The sequence below is a fragment of the Zalophus californianus genome, chromosome 1 (genome assembly GCF_009762305.2).
Source record: "Zalophus californianus isolate mZalCal1 chromosome 1, mZalCal1.pri.v2, whole genome shotgun sequence".
Taxonomy (NCBI): domain Eukaryota; kingdom Metazoa; phylum Chordata; class Mammalia; order Carnivora; family Otariidae; genus Zalophus; species Zalophus californianus.
Genome location: NC_045595.1, coordinates 62,030,022 through 62,055,181, shown reverse-complemented (window position 1 = coordinate 62,055,181; position 25,160 = coordinate 62,030,022). Strand labels below are relative to the sequence as shown.

Genomic DNA, 25,160 nt, shown 5'->3' with positions numbered 1-25,160 from the left:
CATTGCTGGTGGAGATTCAAAGTGGTACAGGCGCTTTGGAAGGCAGTTTGGCAGTTTCTTACAAAGCTATACATAAGGTTACATGATCTAGCAGTTCTACTCCTAGGTATTTTTCCAACTGAGCAGAAAACATATCCACACAAAAACCTGCATACAAATGTTTATAGCAGAATTATTCATAATCAGGAGCGCCTGGGTGGCTCAGTCATTAAGCATCTGCCTTCGGCTCAGGTCATGATCTCAGGGTCCTGGGATAGAGCCCTGCGTCAGACTCCCTGCTCAGCTGGAGGCCTGCTTCTCCCTTCCCCACTCCCCCTGCTTGTGTTCCCTCTCTTGCTGTCTTTCTCTGTCAAATAAATAAATAAAATCTTAAAAAAATTATTCATAATCACCCAAAACTGAAAGCAAATAAGATGGCTTTAAATAGATGAATGGATAAACTGGTACATCAGTTTCAATATTATACAACAATAAAAAATAGGGATCTATTTTGCCACTAAAAGACAAAGAAAAGCCTTAAATGCATATTGCTAAGTGAAGGATGCTAATCTGAACAGGAACATACTATATGATTCCAATTATGACATTCTGGAAAACGGCAAAACTGTGGAAATGTTAAAAAGACCAGTGGTTAACAGGGCTTCATCTGAAGGAGGGAAGGGATGAACAGGTGAAGCAGGTGGTTTTTAGGCTGGTGAACTATTCTATATAATACTGTAATGGCAAATACATGTCATCATCCATCTGTCAAAACCCATGGAACTAATTGTATAATACAAAGAGTGAACTTTAACCTAAACTGTGGACTTTAGTTAATAATGTATCAGTATTTATCAGTTGTAACAAATGTGCCACACTAATGCAAAATGTTAATAATAGGGGAAACTGTGTCAAGATCGGAGGTAATATATGGGAATTCTGTGTGTTATCTTCTCTTTTAATAAATTCTTAGATGAATGAATGTTAAAGATGTTTAAATCATGCATGGACAAAAACCTTTTACAGGGTATAACAAAGTAACTTTAAAAGTCAAAAAGGTAGGGGAAAAACCCTATAGTAAATATCTAATCAGTGATTAAAAAGTGACAGTTTTTTCTCTGAAATGGCAATGAAAAAAAGCTGTCTTTCCTTAGCATTATTGGCCCTAGAGGAGATCATAGCCACTTCAATAAGGCAAGACAAAGAAAAGTATTGGAAAGGAAGAAAATCAAATGAATTGATTCTGTATGTAGACAGTCATTAGAATTGGGGCACCTAGGTGGCTCAGTAGGTTAAGCCTCTGCCTTAGGCTCAGGTCATGATCCCAGGGTTCTGGGACTGACCCTGTGTCAGGCTCCCTGCTCAGTGGAGAGCCTGCTTCTCACTCACCCTCTGCCCTTCCCTCCCCACCCCCACTCATGCTTGTGTGCATGCTCTCTTTCTCTCTCTCGCTATCTCAAATAAATTAATTAAATCTTTAAAAAATCATTAGAATTTATTAATGAATTTGGAAATGTTGCTGGATACAAGCTAAATATTTGGAAATGTATATGCATATTTGCGCATATATATATATTAACAATTAGAAAATGACATTGAAGGGACACCTGACTAGTTCAGTGGGTGGAACATGTGACTCTTGATCTTGGGGTCATGAGTTCAAGCCCCACTTTGGGCATAGAGCTTAAAAAAAAAAAAACAGAAAATGACATTTTTAAATTCCATTTTAATAGAAACACATCAAATTACCAGTGAGGGGGAATCTAAAGATGAACAGAGTGTCAATGTGGAAAACTACAAAAATTACTATGAGAAAGACATCCGAAATAAATAATGAAATATATCATGTTTCTGGATTGGAAGACTTAATATTGTAAAGATTTCAATTCTCCCCAAAGTTTCTATAACTGCAATGTAATCCCAGTAAAAATTTCATAAAGTTCTTGTGAAAATTGACATGTTGCTTCTAAAATGTAAGTGGAAATTCTAAGAACAAAGAATAGCCAAGGTAATCTTGAAGAACAAAGTTGAAGGACTTAACATTACCAGACCTCAAGACTTACAAAGCTTCATAATTAAAACAGTCTCATTGGCACAAAGGTAGAGAAACAGACCAGGGGAATAGAATACAAAGTCCAGAAGTACATCCACTCCTCTATACCCCTATATATCTTTGTTGATAACCAAGTTGCCTTTGCAGTGCTTTCCTAATGAAGGGTGAAGTTATCACATTTGAGGTAGGAAGCAATTTCCAGGAAAAAAAAAAAAAGATGCTTTGGAAAGGCCAGAACTCAATTTACCATGGCTCTAACTCCTCTAGGTATCTCTGTTTCTATTGTCAGTGTCCCAGGCTATGTCATTCAAGGCATTTATTTTATTCACTGAAACATGATTCAGGAATTTGGCTTAGGCTGCATTTGGCAGTTTGGAGTTCTATCATGCCTATTTAACTTGTGCAAATTCACCTACATTTATGGGGTGATGGGAAGAGGGAAAATAAGGTAAACACTAAAGGCAATCTACTTTCTCATTAAGTAACCATAAAATTTGGTAGGAAGCACGAGAGGAGTAATGTGAACTTTTGTTCCAGCTGTTGATTCTCATGTGTGTCTGGATGTGTGAGCATTTTGCTTCAGTTACTGTGATTCTAGCATTCAAAGATAGGTGTTTTCCATACAGCATGCTCACTAAGCACAATTACTTCATCTGCTCTTCAGTTGAAAAAATAGCATGTAGTCCAGTCCTGAGGGAAAAACAGCTGTGTTAAACTTTCTAAGGCTGTTGTGTGTAGTGGTCATAGGCTTGGGCTCTCAAGCCAGACTACCTGGGTTCAAATCCTAGCTCTGCTCTTACTATCTGTATGACCTGGGCAGGTTACTTAACCTTTCTTTTTTTTTTTTTTTTAGTTTCAGATGTAGTGTTAACAATTCATCAGTTGTGTATGAAACCCAGTGCTCATCACATCATGTGCCCTCCTTAATGCCCATCACCCAGTGACCACCTAACTTTTGTGCTCCATGTCATTCTCCAAAAAACAGATAATAATAGCATCTCGTAACAGTGTCGAAATGATTAAATGACTAACATAAACTGTGGCTAGCACATAGTAAATACATAATCAAAGTTAGCTGTCTTTATTAACATCAGGGCAATTGTTCTTACCAAGAGGTGATAGAATGTGGTCTCCAAGGTGGTACAGTCTTAAGGGATTCTCAAGGGAAACTTAGCTAACTCCTTTTTCACCTAGACTCGTACTTTAGAACCCAACCCCAGCATGAAATATTCTACCATACTCATTTCTCTATCTGGTCCTTGGTCTTTTAGGGAGCTAGTTATTAGTTGTGGCTCATTGTGGAATGGTCATATGGCACAGAACATGAATGTTTGAGGCAGAAAGGCCTGTGGGTGGGGCAAGATGTATTTCCATAGAGGCAGTGTAGGTGTTTGCAGACACCCTGAAATATGTTTAGCATATACTTTAGTGCATATTTTCAGCCACCAGCATTTTCCTATATACAAAGTTCCATTCAATCTTTTAAGGTCAGTGTAGCCCTTATGCTTCTATCCTTTGCTTTTAACTAGAAAATGATTGGAGCCTATACTGTAGAATGGTATCTATAGCACCACTAGCCCTGTGGTGCTGCTTGTGTATGCATTGTTGTAGGGTATTGCTCTGGTGTTTTATGGATCTCCTATCCTTCCCTGAGCCTATGGATTTTCAACTGACCACTGATTGTTATCTCTGGAGAATTTTGAAGAACTTGATAGGTGGCTGTTCACCATCTTACCTTCTCCCCCTTCTACACAGAGATGGAAACTCTCATATTTATCTCCTAGGACTATGAGAATTGAGATCCTGTTGTCCCTGACCTCATCCTCATTCACCTTTCTTCTCGCAGAAAAGCTGCTCTTTGTTTGCAGCTCTTACTGCGCAGCACTGAGACACACGCAGCTATTTGCCAGTCTGCTGTCATCAGCAACTCATGTCCACTGCCTATGTTGGGACCTCACTCAGACCCCTGCCATCCTGACAGCTACTGCTTCCTCTAAGGGCACTACTGATGTCAACTAGGTTTTTGTTTATGGCTCTGCTTTTCTTTTTCCCCATCTTTACCATCTTCTGTGGTTCTTGGCTTTTGCTCAGGAAAAACTGGTCACTGTAGAACTTGCCAGTGAATGGGCTCCATCTTTCTGCCCTGTGAACAAATCAAAGCCAAATGGGTTTTATCACTGAATCTTTCTTGACTGTGTTATTTGAGGCTCAGGCATCTGAGCCTATTTGGTACATCTATTACAAGAAGAGGAGTTTGTACTGTATGTTAGGGACATGAGAATTAGAAGGATTTAGCTCTCCCCAGGCTTAATGTCTAGGAGATTAGAGAATTGGTTTTTGAATAGGACAAGTTATGATCTACTGTCCCATGTCCATGTCATAGAACAAGGGACATAAAAGTTTAATGGGTTCTGTTTTAAGGGGATTTGTATAGTGAGTCTCAAACAGCTTTGGAACATGTGAGCCTTTGATATTTCACAGTAGTGATGCAGAATTATAGTGAGCTTGTGTATTGCAAATTGAGGAATCTTGAAAAAACTTATGATATATCCAGATGGTGCATTAGATTTTATCTTTCAAGTTGTAAATATTCTAAAATGTTAATACCATCTCATTTTTTTGTTTTTCCCCTTTCTTCCTAGAATATTTTCCTTCTTGGATATAGTAACTTTGTGCCGATGTGCACAGATTTCCAAGGTAGAGTATTAACCAGATTTTTATCAATCAATAAATATTGAGTTTTATTAGAATGAGAATGAATTTTAGTTTTAGTTCAAGCAAGCAGTTAACTTTTTTAATTTAATTTTTTAAGAAAACGTGCGTGCGTAAGTGGGGAGAGGGGCAACGGGAGAGGGAGAGGGGTGAGACTCTTAAGCAGGCTCCATACCTAGCGCAGAGCCAACTCGGGGCTCAATCCCAGGATCCCAAGATCATGACCTGAGCCAAGATCAAGAGTTGGATGCTTAGCCAACTGAGCCACCCAAGCGCCCCAAGCAGTTAACTTTAAATGTCGTCTTTTATATTTAATATAACACAGTGTTATCATAATTCCATATTTGATTATCCACTTAATGTATATCAAGAATAAAAGTTTGGAAATACAAAGGTTGAATCAGGACTTCCATTAACAGTCTCACTTAGTGTATCTCTTTCACCCCCATCTCTCCTCTACCTCCCACGCCCTAGGCCTGGAACATCCTAGCCCTGGATGGAAGCAACTGGCAAAGAATAGACCTTTTTAACTTTCAAACAGATGTAGAGGTAAGTTAGCTTTATTTTAGATAAACGACTTTTTTTTTCTTTTAAAGATTTTATGTATTTATTTGACAGAGAGAGATACAGTGAGAGAGGGAACATGAGTAGAGGGCGGTGGGAGAGGGAGAAGCAGGCTCCCTGCTAAGCAGGGAGCCTGACGTGGGGCTCATGACCTGAGCCGAAGGCAGACATTTAACCAACTGAGCCACCCAGGCACCCCTAGATAAGAGACTTTTTAAAAAGATAAGTAAACTGGTCACTCTTTCCTGCCCTTTTCTTTTGCTGCATTTAGATTTAATATTGAGATGTCAAGGTGTAATAAAGAAGAAAAAAAGGTATCTATGTACATCAAGACCAAAATTCTGCTTGTATTTTGCTTTGGCTCTGTATCAGTAGCAAAGTACTTTTCCTCCTTGTTCATGTCTATAACCTTGGTATTACCACTCAGCTTTTTAAAGCCCTATACCTGCATCATTAACACCCAGTTCAGTGCTTTAATCTTAGGAGACTCCTGACAAATATTTATTGATCTGAAAGATCCACTGAGAATTCTAATTCAGCATCAAGAATGGAGAAATGGCAGAAACATGGGTTCAGGAGTGAAGCTGGAGACCTGAGATATCACTGCAGCTCAGTCACTTAAGCTGTATAATCTCTTAGTGCTTCAGTTTTATTATCTATAAAATAAAGAAGCAAAATAATCCTTAAAACCTTTTATAATTCTAGGATTCTCATGTATTTATCTGGAAATATGTGAATATCCCCATGTAAGAGTGGTAAGCCTGACCAAATGAGAAAAGCTTATTTTAAAACAATTTTTAGATTAAATACAATTTATAACCAAAAAGAAGGAAGTAATATTCACTGCACATAATAATTATCTAGACTACTCTTTTAAGGATGTGGAGATTGTGAAGTTTATCTATGCAATGTTGGGAAAACCTTATTCATTTCTAGTTTAGCTAATTCAGTTGTAGTCATGGAGTTGTATTTTAATTCAGTTCCTCATATAGCATTTTCATCAAGTGTTTTTGCCAAAGTTTATGTTTTGTATCTTTTTTAATGGATAAGGAAATAATCATGCTTAACAGTGAGATGAGCCCACACAATTTCCTGTGAGTTACCGAACCTGGTGTTCCCTAGAAGAGCTAACAGTCAGTTGTGGCGGCCCTTCCCCTACTTCTCTAGGTTACCAGATGGAGAGACTCTGATCCCATCCCAGACAGGTGGAGCAGAGCACCTGCAGCAGGTGGGGCCACACACAGGGTTCCGCACTGTGGGTTTCCTTGCATGTTGTGGTGTTCTGAGTTTGGAAGGGTCGGGCACCTCAGAGCTTCACGCCCAGCCTGGAAAGATAAGCTCTCAGTTGCTGTTTTGGACTGTGGTCCCTGGATTAAGAGTTCTTTAATGCCCTTTCCAGACTTAATAGCAGTGATTGTAGCAATGTCCACCCAAACATGCTGACATGTGATTCCTCTTCAAACTGATAATCTCTAGATCTTTGTTCATTGTGTTTACTTAGTGATGTTGAGAAACACATTAAATTCCAAAAATTGTAGTCATTTCTGCTCACCAAAGGAGAGTCATTGTTTTTAAAAATTTTTGCAAATTATTTTTCTTTTTTTGTGGCTCTTATTGTCCCCTCAGTTTTCTTTGATGATTTTTCCAAACTATACAACTTTTTGAAAGGCATATTTAAAACTTTTAGGTTCAGATTTTTAAAAATACTGTTTCAAGTAAATAGCACTACCTTGTGCATTATTTGATTTCAGAATTTTAGCTGATGAATGACTGCAGCTATATAAACACATTGTAGAAATTCTTAAGAGTACTTCCACTAAAGTAAAGACTAGTTTATGGGTCACCAGTTATGTAAAGAATTACATATGAAAATTTTTTTCTTTTTTTTTTTAAGATTTTATTTATTTGAGAGAGAGTGAGAGCAAGAGAGAGAGAGAGAGCACGAGGGGGGTGAAGGGCAGAGGGAGAAGCAGACTCCCTGCAGATTAGGGAGCCCGATATGGGACTCGATCCCAGGACCCCGGGATCATGACCTGAGCCGAGGGCAGATGCTTAACCACCTGAGCCCCCCAGGTGCCCCTACATGTGAAAACTTAAAATAGCTTCCACCATATTAGTATTAGTCTAGTCTAATACTATTTAGTTGCCCTTTTGGGGCTAACAACTCGAATCCAGATTGCATTATGAACCAAGTGTTGGAGCCCCTTGTGTTGTCTAAATAGGACCTATTGGATACTCACCCTGGGAAGCATTCCATGGATAAACTGACCATCTCAAATTATTCCTTTGGGATGAAAATGATAATTTATGGATATGCTGAGAGAGGAGAGAATGTACCAAGGTTCAGGATTAATAGACTAACAGTGTTTACTATGTGCCTGATACTATTTAAGTAACTTACATATATTCATTTAATCTTCTCAAAAACACCATATTGAAGAAACTGAGGCACAAAAAGTTTGAGTAACTTATCCAAGGTCATTCATCTAGTAAGCGGAGACAGTAGGTACCCTGAACACAATGGGTTATGTGACTGTTGTATTTCAGAGAAAAGGTAGAATAAAGCAGCCAGATGACAAGAGTACATTGTGCCTTTCCTTGAGCATCACTCTTTCCTGAATAAGTGTTGTTACCCTGATGTTTAGGCATTCTCCATGCCTTTAAAAGTTGGGCATTTTTGTCAATGTCTTCATGGTTAATAAAGATTTCTCCAGGCCAAAAATAAGAAATAACCAAATAGCATGTTAATCTAAAAGTTACAACTCCAAAGGTCTCTCCATTTAGGCCTTATTTTTCTCTAAAGCCTTTCATTCCAAAATCCACACCTACAACATACTAAGTGGATAATATACAGTCATTGACTTGAATTTTGCATTTGGAAACGATTTGCTCATTTTTTCTCTCAGTTGGAAACAGTGGAACAGAAAATTCTGAATGTAATCTTTTTTAATCTGAGTACAAAAACTTTTACTCCAAAGAAAGGAAGAATAGAAAGCTTATATAAATGTGACTAACTTGAAATGGAGAAAAATATCTTGTGTGCTCTATTTGTAGATGTTGATATGGAGGGGTTTTCACTGTTTTATTCTGTACTTGGACTTCCAAGTCATAATCTTTTTTTCCCCTTTAGTGACAGAGATTTATTAACTTAGGGAATACTCAAGAAAGCATAAATAAAGCTACTACCAATATCAGAGTATAGATTTTCATCTTAAGATGTTAGCCAGGTAACAGTACGTGTGAGCCCTGCTCCTGTGATCCTGTGGTTTGATGTGTCCTAGTGAATTCTTAGTGCTCACAGTTCAGTGTCAAGGGTGCTATTTTATGAAGTGAGGATAATAGCATTTTATTTATTTTATTTATTTTATTTTATTTTTAAAGATTTTATTTATTTATTTGACAGAGAGACAGCGAGAGCAGGAACACAAGCAGGGGAGTGGGAGAGGGAGAAGCAGGCTTCCCTGCTTCGGGCTGAGCAGGGAGCCCGATGCGGGGCTCGATCCCAGGACCCCGGCATCATGACCTGAGCTGAAGGCAGCCGCCTAATGACTGAGCCACCCAGGTGCCCCAAAACTGCCTTATTTACTTTAAAAAGAAAAAGAAAAGGTATAGGGTGATTGAGCCACCCAGGCGCCCCAATAGCATTTTTTTTAAAGACCCAAACGGCCCCCTTTCAGTATTTCCTCCCTTGTGGGGGCAGTGATAGTGCAGCCTTTAGAATCAAATAAATCTCTTAGAACCCTAACTCTACTCCTCACTAAAGTGTAACCGTTGCAATTTAACCATTTAATTTCTTTATTTGCAAAATGAAGGTATGAATCCAGTCTGTTAATAGTCAGGATTCTCCAGAGAAACAATAGGGTATGTATGTATACAAATATATGGATTTATTATAAGGAATTGGGTCATGTGATTATGGAGACTGAGAAGTCCTAAGATCTGCAGTCGGGAAGCTGGAGACCCAGGAGAGCTGATATGTAGTTCAGTCTAACCTGGGAACCAGCAGAGCCCACGGGGTAAATTCCAGTCTGAAAGCTGACAGGGTCCAGACCTAAGACGAGCTGATGTTTTTCAGCCCCAGTCCTAAGGCTGGAAAGGACCAGTGTCTCAGCTCAAGCAGTCAGGCAGGGCGAGTTCCCTCTTACTCAGCCTTTTTCATTCTATTCAGGTCTGCTATTGCTACTTTACTCTCTCCACTGATTCAAATGGTAATCTTATCCAGAAATACCCTCACAGACTCCTACAGAATACTGTTGGGCCAAATGTTTGCACACCCTGTGGCCCAGTCAAGTTGACACATAAGATTAATTATCAAAAGTCACCCCTTGTCAACTTGGCACCCATATGCATCACCTTAAGCCATACTTAATCTCCAAATAAAAACAATGACAAAGTCGTAATTCGACCTAATGTGATACAAGTATCTAGTGCACAACCAAAAACACACTAACTCCTTCCTCAAAAGAAGAGATAAAGTCCTTGAGTGGTGTTCACTTTTCTTGATATCCTGTATCTTAAATACTATGATATAGAATTAACAATACTTAAATACCATGATATGGTGTCAGCACATCTTATTTTACATAAGGGAACAGAAGAGGAAAGAAAACAAATATATTGGCTTTACACACACACATACTCTAACAAAATAAGGAGAGACATTTATGACAATTACAGTTTTCATTTCTGTAATTGGTTGCATGTTGGTAGTTGATACTTTTTAACTACCTTCTACTACCCATTCTGTGTTCCCTTTATCTTCAGTAAGCACCTCAGCTGGTCATGGTTCTTTACCTGGTAGAGTAACCCAAACCGTTATTCCTGAAGTGTATGGGCCATTGGAAGTCGTGCCTGGATTGACTTGTAGTTTTCCATTGACTTAAGTTACAGGGCATGGTAATGTTAAGAGAGATGACCTGAGAGATTTGTATTCCAGACATACTCTTCATTGTCTCCATTGTGGAGTAGTAGACCATGAGGTTGTTGTGAATAGTAAATGAGCCATAATAAGTACAAGAAAGTGTTAAAATCGTGCCTGAAAAAGTGAAAGTGCTTAATCAGTGTTCATTTTTTTCCCTTTAATGAATCTGCCAGTATCTAGCCCAAGTTCCTATTTCAAAGCAAATGTGTTTCAAAAGGGGATTGCTAAGGAGGATGAGAGGGAGCTTTTATGATACATTTTCAAACTTTAGAGTGGTAATGTTGAGCTAAAATAGAATTTCTTTCTTCCTTCCTTCCTTCCTTTCTTTCTTTCTTTCTTTCTTTTCTTTCTTTCTTTCTTTCTTTCTTTCTTTCTTTCTTTCTTTCTTTCTTTCTTTCTTTCTTTCTTTCTTTCTTTCTCTTTCTTTCTCTTTCTTTCTTTCTTTCTTTCTTTCTCTCTCTCTCTCTCTCTCTTTCTTTCTCTCTCTCTCTCTTTCTTTCTTTCTTTCTTTTTTTTCATTCTTTCATTCTTTTTTGGAGCAGTGTCGTTTGAGAGTGCCGCTCAGCAGCCAGCATTCCCACAGCTGACCTCAAAGAACCTTGTAATGGACGAGGTAGCTCTGGGTACAGGAGGCCTACCTCCAGACCTAAAACTTTCAAAATATAGTGCACTAATTTTTTTGAATACTTAATGCTTTAATTGAAAACATTTTTCAATGCTTTCAGCTCCTTTAGGAACAGAGTGGGGTGTTGGACGAATGCTCCAGAATAGCTTTTTTTACACCTGGAAAAATATATTCAGTTTCTAAATTACAGGTTATTATGCTGTTAGATAAGCAGCATGAAAAATGAGATTTTTTTCTGACTTTTTGACTCAAGGGTCGAGTGGTGGAAAATATCTCAAAGCGATGTGGTGGATTCCTGAGAAAGCTCAGCTTGCGAGGCTGCATTGGTGTTGGGGATTCCTCCTTGAAGTAAGTTGAATCCACAGTGACTCACTCTGTCATGGCAGCTTATAGCTGACTTGTCATCAGCAAGAATAAACCAAGCATATTATGTGCTTTTTTTCTGTTAAATTCTTTCTATGGTAATTTGTATAGAGAACTAAAAGAACCATGACTTGGGAGTCAGCACGCCTGGGTCTGGGATATGTCTTTAGGACAAATTATTTCACCTCTCCGAGTGTCCGCTCTCTCTTCTACAAAGAGAAGGCAGCTGTAGTTCCTGCATGAGAATGTCATGGGTATCACATGAAGCAACACGTATGAAGTGCCTGGTGCATAATAATAGTTGACTCCGCTGTTTCCTTCTTCATTTGCTGATCTTCCTAGTTTCATTCTCATAAGAGTGACTGCCTTTTTTGTATATTATACTACTTAACAAAATAATTCTTCCAAAAACTTCCTTAGCACACCTGGGATTTTGCTTACTCATGATGGGATGTAATTATCTAATTGTATCCTATCCAAACAAATGCTTGCCCACCTCTTATTGGATAGCCATTATTTATTGGAAATGTTATCAATCCACTGTTAAGGACATGTGCTTTTCTGGAGACAAGACATAATTAAACTTTTATGTTCTTATCCTTATGGCTTCTACTATTGTTTGAGGTTGGCTAAATTAGAACACACACTACCCTTAGAACCTTGGGATAGACTTTGTCTCTTGCAGACCTAAGCATCACTACCATGTATATCAATTGCAATTTCCAGTAAGAATGTGCAGTACATAGTGATTATAGATAGTGGAGTTTGTAATTGAAACATCTGCTATACCATTGCTTAGAAAATTGATTCATAACATATTTTAAGGATCAAAACACTGCCTATAAATGTTATGGAACAAAGTTTTTTTTTTTTTTTTTAATCAAGAAATTCAGATCATCAGACCAAATTTTCTGGTACTCCAAAAGCTTTGTAAACTGATGGAATAGATTGATTCTATTTTAATACAAAGCTTAAATGTAGGACCAAATAGGTCCTAAGATAATTTATGAAAGAGAACATAAGTTTAATAGTGGTTCCATTAAACTAAAATAAATGAGAAGATGTGGATTGTCAATGAGGAATATCAAAGAAATATATTCTCATTTCACTTAGCATAATACCTCCGGTTCCAACCATGTCAGTGTAAATGGTAGGTATTCATCCTTTCTGGTGGCTGAGTAATATTCCATTGTATATATAAACCACATCTTCTTTATGTTGGCTAATTGAATTTAAAAAAAAAGAAATATATTCTTATTTTGGCAGTTGGAATAAAGCCGTATATACTAGCAAAACTATCCTGAGAGGCTAAGAGTGTTAGTGGTGTACCATACTTTTTATAGTGGAAATCTATATTAATATCTTGTACATTTTTTTTTTTTTAGAGAGAGGACACGCGCATGCAAGAGAGCAGGGGAGGGGTAGAGGGAGAGGGAGGGAGAGGGAATCTTAGGCAGGCTCCACCCTCAGCAGTGCAGAGCCCGATGCGGGGCCCAATCTCACAACCCTGAGATCATGACCTAAGCAGAAGGCAGATGCTTAACCAACTGAGCCACCCAGCCGCCCCATTATCTTATACATTTTTGGTGTGTGAGACCAGATTACTGTGAGAAATAATATAAGCATAATTCCAGAATACAACTCAGAAAGAATTTTGTTATGTCTCCAGTTTTTTATCATAATCACCTGAAGCCAGCCTTGGCCTCTACTGTGCCCTACGTGTGTATTGTTGTTTTAGATGGAGGGAGGCTATTCATTTGCAAATGTTTATTGAGCCCTACTCCACCAGGCACTGATCTAGGGACTGGAGATACAGCAGTAATCAAAATAGATTCAAATTCCAATACTAATGGATCTTACATGTATATTCTCTGTAACTCCTGCTGCATCATTATATATGAAGTCCTATGGATTTTTAACAGTTTTATTGAGATATAATTGAGATACAGTAAACTGTATGTATTAAAAGTATACAATTTGATAATTTTTGAAATATGTATTATACCCATAAAACCAACACTATAATCAAGATAATGAACATACACATGTAAAAGTTTCCTCATGTACCTTTATAATCCCTCCCTTCCTCCTTCCCTGTCTCTGCCCCATTGCTAAGCAACCACTGATCTAGGTTAGTTTAAATTTTTAACAATTTTTATGTAATTATACAACATGTACTCCTTTTTTCCTGGCATCTTTCACTCAACATAATTGTTTTGAGATCCATCCATGTTGTTGTGTGTATCAATAGTTCATTCTTTTTTATTGCTGAATAGTAGTCCATTGTATGGATATACTACAGTTTATTTATTTCTCATTTGGATTCTTTCCAGTTTGCAGCCATTATATATAAAGCTGCTATGAACATTTGTGTACAAGGTTTTGTGTGTCATATGTTTTCATTTCTCTTGAGTAAATACCTAGGAGTGGAATGGCTAGATCATTTGGTAGGTGCATGTTTAACTTTTTAAAAACTTTCAAACTCTTTCCCCAAAGGATTATACCATTTTATATTCCCACTAGAAGTGTATGGTACTTCCAGCTCCTTCACATCCTTGTCAACACTTGGTAGGTTTTATTTAAAATATTTTATTTATTTACTTGACAGAGAGAGAGAGAGAAAGCAAGAGAGGGGACACAAGCAGGGGGAGTGGGAGAGGGAGAAGCAGGCTTCCCGCTGAGCAGAGAGCCCAACATGGGGCTCAATCCCAGGACCCTGGGATCATGACCTGAGCCAAAGGCAGACGCTTAACGACTGAGCCACCCAGGTGCCCCAATTTTAGCTTTTCTAATAGATGTATGTAGTAGCATCTCATTTAGGTTTTAATTTGTATTTCTAATGACTAATGCCATTGAGCATCTTTTTATTTACTTTTGCTATCCACATATTTTCTTTGCTGAAATATCTGTTCAAATATGGGAGTTTTGCCCTTTTTTAAAAATTAGATTGTTTTTTGTCTTACCTTTGAATTTTGAGAGTTATATTCTGCATACAAGTCCTTGATGAGATTTGTGTTTTGTAAATGTTTTCTCCCAGTCTGTGGCTTATCCTTTTATTCTCTTAACTGTCTTTTGCAGAGTTTTTCATTTTAATGAAATTCAACTTAACAGTTTTTTTGAATAAATCATGCTTTTGGTGAATCATACTTTTGGTGATATACGAGATCTTAGCCTAACCCAAGGTCATAAAGATTTTCTCCTGAAGTACTGATTTAGTAGCATTTCACAAATTCTAATTCTCTGTTTACATTTTCATTCCATTAAAAATGTATTCTATTTCCCTTTTGATTTCTTCCTTGACCCATGGGTTATTTAGAAGCATGTTATTTAGTTTCTAAATATTTGGGCATTTTCCAGGGTTTTTTTGTTGTTGTTGTTGATTACTAATTTAATTCCATTGTGATCAGTGAATATACTTTATATGACTTGAATCCTTTTAATTTTATTAAAACTTGTTTTGTAGCCCAGAATATGGTCTGTCATGGTAAATGTTCATGTGCACTTGAAAAGAATATGTACTCTACTGTTCTTGTGTGGAGTATTATATAAATATCAATTAGATCAAGTTGAATTAAGACTGTTGATCAAGTCTTTTATATCTTTACTGATTTTCTGACTTGTTTGATCAAATATTGACAGAATTATATTGAAATCTCTGCCTGTAATTTCAGATTTGCTTCTCCTCAGGTTATTTCTTCATGTATTTTGAAGTTCTGTTATTAGATATATAAACCTGTAGGGTTGCTGCACCTTTATGATGAATTGGCCAGTTTTTCATTATCACATGGCCTTCTTTTATCTCTGATAATATTCTTTGCTGTGAGGTCTACTTTGATATTATATAGACACGCCAGCTTTCTTTTTTTGGCTTATGATTTTCGATTCTTTTCGTTTTCAACAATTTGTGTCTTTATATTTAAAGTTGTTTTCTTGTAGGAAATATATGGTTGGATGTTGCTTTTTTGATCCATTATTACAATTTCTGCTTTTTGATTTTTGTATTTAGATCATTTACATTTAGTTTGAGAATTGATCTGTTATGGTTAGTTTTAAATTTACTCTCTTGCTGTTTTCTATTTGTCCCATACATATTTTCTTTCCCTTTCCTCTTTTTCTGCCTTCATTTGTATTGAGAATTGTTTTATGATTCCATTTTATATCCTTTTTTGGATTAGAGCTATAAGTTATTATTTTGTAATTTTAATGGTTGCCTTAGAGTTTTTGTAATGTAATGTATATCTTTAACATGTTATAGTCTACCTTCAAATTGTATTACAGATCACTTCCATTTTTCCTCACTCAGCCTTTATGCTATTATTGTTACACATTTTAATTCTACATATAGTACAAACTACTCCACACTAGATTGTTAGTATTTTTTAATAGTCAATTACTTTTTAGGAGATTTAAATAACTAAAAAAGTGAATATATGTACCCAAGTGGTTACTGTTTCCAGCATTCTTCATTCCTTTGTGTAGTGTCACTCTTTTTTCTACCTATAGAATGGTCCTTAACATTTCTTGTACTGCAAATCTGATTAATTCTTCCAGTTCTTCTGTGTCTGCAAAAAAAAAAAAAAGTTATTCCTTCATTTTTGAAAAAATATTTTGCTCAGTATAGAATTTTGTTGACAGTTTTTTCTGTATTTTAAAGATGCTTCTCCTCTGTTTTCTTGCTTTTTTTTGTTACCAATGAGAAATCTGTCATCCTTATTTTTCTTTCTCTGTACATAATGTGTCTTTTTGTCTGGCTGCTTTTAAGATTTTTCTATCATTATTGGTTTTGACCAGTTTGGTTATGATATGCCTTGATGTATTTTCATATTTCTCGTGCTTGGAATTCTTTGAGTTTTTTGGATTTGTAGGTTTATAGTTTTCATAAACTTTGGAACAATTTTGGCCATTACTTCTTCAGATATTCTACCCCACCCCCACCCCTGCCCAATCTCCTATCCCTTGGGGACTCTCAGTCACGTGTATATTAGATTGCTTGAAGCTGTCCCACAGCTCATTTATGCTCTGCTCTTCTTTTTTTTTTCCCCTTCCTTATTTTCTTTCCATGTTTCATTTTGGATAGTTTCTGTTGCCATGCCTTCAAGTTCACCAATCTTTTCTTCCAAAATGTCTAATCTGTTAGTCCCATCCAGAAAATTTTTATCTTAGCCATTTTCCAAAAGTTTAATTTGGGTCTTTAAAAATAACTCTAATGTCTCTACATAACACATTTACTAAACAAAACATGTTTAATCTTTATGTAGCTCCATAGAACTATATTCTACAGAACACAGTTACAATAACTTTTAACGTCTTAGTCTACTATTTCTAATATTTGCATCAGTTTTGGGTCAGCTTTGATTGATTTTTCTCCTCATTATGGATATATTTTCCTCTTTGAATACATACCAATTTTTTGTTCAATGCCAAACATTGTGAATTTTATTTTGGGTGCAGAATATTTTTGTATTCCTATAAATATTCTTGAGTTTTATTCTGGACACAGTTATTTGGACATAGTTCCTTTCAAATCTTTTTCTTTTTTTAATTTGTTAAGTAGGACCAAAGCCATGTTTAGTTGAGCACTAATTGTACACCTGAAGCAAGATACTTCTCAGTGCTCTACCCAGTGCCCCACAAATTAAGACATTTTTCACTATTGGCTTATGGGAATGGGCACTCTCCTGGCTCTAGGTGAGCTCTGGCTATTGTTCCTTTTAATGCTTTTTGATGATTTTTTCCCTGGCTTTGGGTAGTTTCCCTATATGCATGCTCTGATTAGTACTCTATTGAATTCTTGAGGGAAACCCTCTGAAGTTCTCTGTGCCCCTGTACTCTTCTCTGATAACTCTAATGACCTTGGTCAGATTTTGGCTCCATATCTTCAACTCAGGGATTCCACCAGCCTCCAGGTCAGTTCCATAACACCATACCAGGGTAGAAGGAGCAGATAAGAGTGACATGGTTTGAGGCCAGGTTTTGGAGACATTTGGTTACTCTATGGAAGAATCAGGACTCAACACTATAAATACGTCGAAGCTGTATTTCAGGAAAATGTAGGTGACCCAAGCCAGTCCTTGCTGAATATGTAAAGGAATAAGTGGTGAGTAAGGGATGTTTAATTTTCCACTTTTGGCCTTTCTGTCAACCACAAATCATTGAGGAAGTTGCCCTTCATAACTCAGTATCCTCACCACTAAGTGAATGGTTCTTCATACTGATCAACTACTGACCCTATTGATGGCCAAAGATAGTTTCTTCAGAAAGGCTCTTGAATAACCAAATGACCGCATGGCACAATACAAGAAAGATTCAGTCCCCTTGCTTCCAGCTGATTTTCCTATAGAGAGGAAGGAACAAGGAGCCAGGCCTCCATTCTCAGGTATTCACCAAGGTGTGGGTTGAAGGAGAATTATGATGGATACGTCATCACTCTTAGGCTTTGCTTCTCCAAGTATAGTTCCCAGAGTAGCAGCAGTGGCATCACTTGGGAATTTCTTAGAAAGGCAGACCATCAAGCAGTTTGTCAAGCTATGCCATTAGAATCTGCTCTGTGACAAGAACCCCAGCTGTTTCATGTGCATATTAAAGTTTGAGGAGCACCAGTACCTATAGTCAACAATAATATATTGTACACTTAAAATTTGTTGAGAGTAAGTCTCATGTTAGGTGTTCTTTCCACAGTAAAATAAAATGTAAAAGTTTGAGGAGCACTGTTTTAAATGTGAACAGTGACACGTGCCCTCTAGTGGCTGACCATGGAGTTTTAAAATGTTTTCTCTTTTTAGGACCTTTGCACAGAACTGCCGAAACATTGAACATTTAAACCTCAATGGGTGCACCAAAATCACTGACAGGTAAGGGATGAGAATGAGTTTGGTGACTAATTGACCATGGGGAGAGTGAGGGGAGAGAAACATGGTTGAAAATATCTTTAGTGTGTCTGCTCTTTTCCAGCACGTGTTATAGCCTTAGCAGATTCTGTTCCAAGCTGAAACATCTGGATCTGACCTCCTGTGTGTCCATTACAAACAGCTCCTTAAAGGGGATCAGGTGAGAGTACCTGTTGTCAGAAGAAACACCTAAACCTATGGGCATCCTGGTGTGTCTAAAACCTTTCTAATGATCCCATTGGAACAAGAAATTGGTGCCTCAGGTCACAGAGGTTTTCTCTCCCCTTAATTGTTTGTGATTTACTAAACTCAGACTTGGTAATGAACTATCTGTAGGATGGATTGCACATGTGTGGTCTTGTTTCTTGCTCTCTCAGTGAGGGCTGCCGAAACCTGGAGTACCTGAACCTCTCTTGGTGTGACCAGATCACAAAGGATGGCATTGAGGCACTGGTGCGAGGCTGTCGCGGCCTGAAAGCCCTGCTCCTGAGGGGCTGCACACAGGTACTGAGGGGGCTGCTTGAGGTGTGTTTCTCTAACATGAGGTGTGGGCACTTCATTAGAGAACTTGCTGTTGCATTTTTCTTAGCTCACCATTCCCTCACCTGGTTCCATCCCTCTCATTTTCTCTGTCCACTCAGTTAGAAGATGAAGCTCTGAAACACATTCAGAATTACTGCCATGAGCTTGTGAGCCTCAACTTACAGTCCTGCTCAGTAAGTAACGTGTTTTCCTGGGAGCACCCTCCTGTCCCACATTCCCTGAGTCTCCTGTGGGCCCCATTTTGAAGCCCCCAGGCAGGAGGGATGGTCGCCACACCCTTTTTTCTCATTCTGCGTCCTCATACAATCTGTCGGTTTGCCACAAGATGAAAGGATAACAGTCTAAACAAAGTGGCCAATACAAAGCCACTCACATTTCCTCCTAAAAATAATATAGATTGACATCTTGGTTTATTTTAAGATATCAGGAATGCTGTGAACTAATCACTGACCTGAACAAATTCATGTAAGGTCTCAGTGTCTTTTTTTTTTTTTTTTTTAACTTATGAACTGGGGATAATGACACTGCTCACATCTCAGTGATAAAATGAAATGATAGATGTTAAAATGCTTTGAAAAATAAAGGATGCATGCAAGAGCAAGGTGTAATTTTCATCGTGGCATTAGCATGTGAAAAACTATTATTCTGTCCTCACTGCCATTGTCAGTATTGATCTTTAAAGAGAATGCTTGCTAGATCCTCCTGGGTTTCTCAAGGGGAACATAAATTTTGAGAAATGTAAGAGAAATCCTTGCAGTTGGTATTCAGTGAATGAGTCATATGTCTTTAGAATCCTTGATGGTGGGAGTTAGAACAGAAACTGTCTTCTGGACAGTTTCTGTCTTTCCGGAATTTCTTCTGACTTATGGGTACTGCTCAATATTAGGATCTTGCAGTGTGTGTAGGAGAGCACTGGCAGATGACTTCAAGTAGAATATAAATGTGCAAGCCAAGGGCGCCCGGGTGGCTCAGTTGGTTGAGCGTCCGACTCTTGGTTTTGGCTCAGGTCCTGATGTCATGGGTTGTGATCTCATGGGTTGTGGGATTGGGCCCCCTCCAGGTCTGCTTGAAGCTTCTTTCCCTCTCCCTCGTGGCACACACACACACTCTCTCTCTCTTTCTGTCTCTCTTTCTCTCTCTGTCCGTCTTTAAAATGGATAAATCTTTAAAAAAAAATGCAAGTCATTTATCAATAATTTAATGATTTATTTCATTTGCTATTTTCTAAAACATTTGAGGAAATATTATAAATATATACATATATGGGGTGGCTGGATGGCTCAGTCGGTTAAGTGTCTGCCCAGAGTCCTGGGATTGAGTCCCGCATCGTGCTCCCTGCTCAGCAGGGAGTCTGCTTCTCCCTCTCCTTCTGCCTACCACTCTGCCTACTTGTGTGTGTGCGCTCTGTCAAATAAATAAAATCTTTAAAAATAAATAAATATATACATATATGATTTATCTGGTAGATATTTAAAGCATTAATCTGTAAAAATTCAACCAAAAATTATCATGTCACTTAACCAGGCAAGTCTTATGAGCTCTTTATTTAATCTGATGTTTAACACAAGTTTATGAATTTTTCCTGAAAAAAAATAAAATCAAATGAACTCTGGGGAAGGGGATGAAATTTTTGAATTTCACTCTTTGGCGGGGGGCACCTGGGTGGCTCAGTCAGTTGAGCATCTGACTCTTGATTTCGGCTCAGGTCATGATCTCTGCGTCCTGGGATCGAGCCCTGTGTCAGGATCTGTGCTCAGCAGGGAGTCTGTTTGAGGATTCTCTCCCTCTATGTCTTCTGTGCACTTCCCCCTGCTTGCACACACGCTCTCTAAATAAATAAATAAATAAATCTTTTTAAAAAATTTCATTCTCTGTTAGTAATGCTAGAATATTTTAAAGCTGTGCAGAGATAACAAATACATGTCAACCCTGTACTTCATCTTGTTTTATTTAAATTATTAGGATAAAATGCTAGTATTTGGCAACCCAACTAACTGACCAGCAGTAGATCCCATTTTTCTGCGGCTCTCATTTCAGTATTGTTGGTGCCTTCTGACGTTCCTTCCTGTTCTGGCTTTCCCCAGCGCATTACAGATGAAGGCGTGGTGCAGATATGCAGGGGCTGCCATCGGCTACAGGCCCTGTGCCTTTCTGGCTGCAGCAACCTCACAGACGCCTCTCTCACAGCCCTGGCTTTGAACTGCCCGAGACTTCAGTGAGTGCACCATGCTTCTGCTTTGTAGCTCAGAGCTTGGCTGGACTGACCAGGAGGGCTTCCTGCAGGAAGGGAAAGGCTTGTCAGCAGGCGGATACATAGTGATGGACCCGTGGTGGTGGTTGTGTTATTGTTGGCTTTTGTCACATGGGTTGGGGTGGAACAGTACATAATCCAGTTTATTTAGGGATGTACAGGGGTTACTGAACTGTCCACCACCCCCAGGTGGAACCTGAACTGTAATTTCTTGGTGGACTTGACACGTGTGTCCACCTGATTTGCCTCATCCTGTTATAGCTTTGACATCAGAGTGATCTGATAGTGTCAGAATGACAGCCTCACATCCAAATGTCACCAGATTCTCCCCTACACCAGTTGCTAAATGGACAGAAGGTGGGGAGGGAATTGCAATCACCTTATTTATCACCTTCCCTAGGAGAAGGAAGTTTTGTTTTAACAAGTAAAGATTGATTTTCTCCAATAATATTGTGAATATTAAAACTTTAATTATGGCAACAAAATACTAATCATAGTTAACATCAGTTGAACTCATTTATGTTCCAGGCTCTGTGTTGGGCAATTTTATAAGCATTATCTCATTTAATCCTCACCACAACTCTATGAGATATGCACTGTCATTCTCACTTGTTTTGCAGAGGAGGAACTGGGAGTCAAAGAAAATCACATACTCTATACTGGGTCATATGATGAGTAGGAAGTATAAAACTAGAGTTTGAACTTGAGACTTTGTTCAGAACCAGCAATCTTACCCCCTGCACAAGAGGCAGAAAAAAGATACTTATTTTACTTCTCAGTAAAACTTATCTGTTTCTCATGCTTACACCAGTTTCACATCTTTTACAGATTGTCTATTGCTGTTCTGTGCCCATTTTTCTTACTGTTGCATTAAGGATGATTCTAGATAATTTTTTTAAAATTTTATTTTATTTTATTATGTTATGGCTTACACCAGTTCCACATCTTTACGGATTGTCAATTGCTGTCCTTTGTCCATTTTTCTTACTGTTGAATTAAGGATGAGTCTAGATAATTTTTTTAAAAACTTTTATTTTATTTTATTATGTTATGTTAGTCACCATACAAAACACCATTAGTTTTTGAAAACAAAACAAAACAAAAAAATACATCATTAGTTTTTGATGTGATCCACGATCCATTGTTTTCGTATAACACCCAGTGCTCCATGCAGTACGTGCCCTGCTTAATACCCATCACCAGGCTAACCCCTCCCCCCACGCCCCTCCCCTCTAGAACCCTCAGTTTGTTTCTCAGAGTCCATAGTCTCTCATGGTTCATCTCCCCCTCCATTCCCCCCCCTCATTTTTCCCTTCCTTCTCCTAATGTCCTCCATGCTCTTCCTTATGTTCCACAAATAAGTGAAACCATATGATAATTGTCTTTCTCTGCTTGATTTATTTCACTTAGCATAATCTCCTCCAGTCCCATCCATGTTGATGTAAAAGTTGGGTATTCATCCTTTCTGATGGCTGAGTAATATTCCATTGTATATATGGACCACATCTTCTTTATCCATTCATCTGTTGAAGGGCATCTCTGCTCCTTCCACAGTTTGGCGGACATTGCTGCTATGAACATTGGGGTTCATATGGCCCTTCTTTTCACTACATCTGTGTCTTTGGGGTAAATACCCAGTAGTGCAATCCAAAGTCATAGGATTCTAGATAATTTTGATATTTCTGAAGAGCAGAGGAATGTGGGTGATCAAAACTGGTCAGAAAGGTGGTCAAAATTACTGCTACAAGGAGTATTTAACTTTAAAATGTTATTTATTCCTCTGTCCCTATTAAGCATGGGCATTGAGAATTAACTCACGTTTTTCATTGGCTGCAAATTTTTTAAAAGTTCCTTTAGGGTAACTGGGAATTTCATTAAATGCAGTATATATCAAGATAATTTTGTTGAGTAAAAGTTCATTTTAATTGTGTTTAAAAGTCAACAAATACTGGAATAATATTTAAAAACAACAGGAGCAACAATGTCCTGGAATTGTGGGAAGATTCCTGGGTTCGCCCCCTGAGTTTGGGCTGGAACTGTTGGACTTAGGGCAGGCCACACTTCTCCCTAAGCCTCCTTTCCCTCATCTATCCGGTGGGACAGCATTTGCATTTACAGTCCTCAGGACTGTTCCAGAAGCAGAGGTGTGTCCGAAGGCAGAATAAACTCAATAGTGTGAATCGTAAGTGTGTGTTTCTGTTGTTAACCAGTCACTACGTTTTCCTCCCACACACTCTCTATCCCAGGATTTTGGAGGCTGCGCGGTGTTCCCATTTGACTGATGCAGGCTTTACACTTTTAGCTCGGGTAAGCCAGAGGTTTCAAAAAATAGAACCAAACTATAATTCACCTCCCTCATTTCAAAATAACTTTCTGTGGTTTTGGAGTGTGCAAAAATGTGTGTATCTTCAGAAAGAACAGGTACCAAGTTGGATAGCATCCTCAGTACATTTTCCCATTTTCCCCAGAATGCTAAAGTGGTCCTGTAGGGGGTTCTGGAGCAGGTCTAGACCTCACTCTCATTTGGTCGGGTGGGGCCACAGCAAGAGGAATGGCCTCCCTGGCAGGACATGCCCTTTCTCGTACAAACACTGACTCAGTCTCTCAGTGGCCTCCCCTAACTGAGCTGTGCTCTCCCTCTGCTCCTTCTTCCACATCACCCTGCAGACACTGACCATCACGGGGGTCCCTCTGGCCTGCAGCTGGGAACCCATGACCTTCTGGGGATGGTGATACACTCTTCCTCCTACCCCAGCCCTGACCTGTCCAAACTGTGCCTGAACACCCCACCCCCATGCCTTCCTGAGCCTATTCTATGGCTAAAATTTATAGGATGATATCCATAGTCACTGGGAAGGTGGAGGCCACTAATCTTTCCAGGTGAGAGAAGGAAATGTAGCTCCGGGCAGCCACATTCCCATTTCCAAAAGGAATGTGATTCAAAAAACACCTGCTCAGAAGTGCTGGCTCACTGGGTCACTTTAGGAATAGGACACACTCCTTACTGGAAGAGAACAAGGATACTGGGCCAGTACTCAGAGGGATAGGGCAAGCCACCAGTGTTGCCCTCACCACTGACCACATGGTTGGGGGGGGGGGGTCTTATGGACTTTTCCAGAATTGCCATGACCTGGAGAAGATGGATCTTGAAGAATGCATCCTGGTAAGTAGACTCCTGACAAGCCCTGCAGGGCCGCCCCTCAGTCCTGAGAGACAACCAGGCATAGCCAGAGACCCTAGCTGGCTGTTGTCTGGACCCCCCTCACCCCAGCATGTCAGGAATTGGGAACCCAATAAGGACCATGGCAGTGGGATGCATGAACTTTGGGCTCTACTCAGCCATCAGAGCTACAGCTGAGAAGTTCAGGGTAGCTCCATCTTTTGCCAAACATTAAAAAAAAAAAAAAAAAAAAAAAAAGTCTTTCACAGAACTGAAGGGAGAAATAAGTTTGCATGTCCAGTGATGAGGTGACTACAGAGGAGAATCCTGGGGGACCCTCCTTACCTACTCCTTTTTCCCCTGTCCCTGGGCCCCCTTGGGGCACCAGAGGAGAGACCAAAGAACAGCTTTGTGTCTGCCAGATTTGAGGTTGTTGGTGAAGAGAGGGGCTCCCAGCCTGAGTGTGCTTGAGATGAGTTTTTAATTCTGTTTTACACCTTTTGATTCTCATGTTCAGGAGAAACCAAAATTAGGTATTAAGTTCTGGTGTGGAAGCCACATTGACACAGCTTGTTTCTCTCCAGATCACCGACAGCACACTCATCCAGCTCTCCGTCCACTGTCCTAAACTGCAAGCCCTGGTGAGTCTGAGTTTTTCATGACATTCTTCACCTCTTAGGTATGAAAGAACTCTTCCACCACAGCAAGAATCTGTCTGGTTTTCCTTTCTGTAAAGGTGTCATCATTCTTGGTTTCAAAGATCTATTAGTTGGGCTAACCTGGGAGGCAGGTTATCTAAACGTTACTGCTTTCATTTTAGGATGTGAACCTATAATAGAGACCCATGTCCTTCTTACTCCGTTCATGTTCAGGGAGAGTGAAACTTAGCATGTTACAGTGATAAAATCTAGACAAAAGATTGAGGCCATCCTTGTGTCCTGTTTCACCATACCTGCTCATATCTATCTGTGGGGGGAGATCCTGGGGCGCCTGGGTGGCTCAGTCGGTTAAGCATCAGCCTTCAGCTCAGGTCATGATCCCAGGGTCCTGGGCTCGAGCTTCGTGTCAGGCTCCCTGCTCAGCGGGTAGTCTGCTCCCACTG

The 25,160-nt window shown here is 39.0% G+C and overlaps 1 protein-coding gene across 6 annotated transcripts in view; it reads left to right on the top strand.

The window, feature by feature from the left end:
* The window catches only part of FBXL2 (F-box and leucine rich repeat protein 2), a 122,654-nt gene that overhangs the window by 64,576 nt on the left and 32,918 nt on the right, over positions 1–25,160 (top strand). For 4 of the 6 annotated variants that reach the window (XR_003518675.2, XR_003518676.2, XM_027587511.2 and 1 more), the window contains exons 3-13: positions 4,675–4,729; positions 5,219–5,293; positions 11,108–11,202; positions 18,000–18,068; positions 18,169–18,264; positions 18,482–18,608; positions 18,746–18,820; positions 20,732–20,862; positions 23,145–23,205; positions 24,017–24,061; positions 24,643–24,699. Coding sequence is in view for 4 of the 6 variants with exons in the window: in XM_027587511.2 (XP_027443312.1) it covers positions 4,675–4,729; positions 5,219–5,293; positions 11,108–11,202; positions 18,000–18,068; positions 18,169–18,264; positions 18,482–18,608; positions 18,746–18,820; positions 20,732–20,862; positions 23,145–23,205; positions 24,017–24,061; positions 24,643–24,699 (886 nt within the window). In the remaining 2 variants the exon portion in view is untranslated. Of the gene's footprint in view, positions 1–4,674; positions 4,730–5,218; positions 5,294–11,107; positions 11,203–17,999; positions 18,069–18,149; positions 18,265–18,481; positions 18,609–18,745; positions 18,821–20,731; positions 20,863–23,144; positions 23,206–24,016; positions 24,062–24,642; positions 24,700–25,160 lie in introns of those variants that run through there. The other 2 variants (XM_027587514.2, XM_027587513.2) reach the window with 2 other exon arrangements.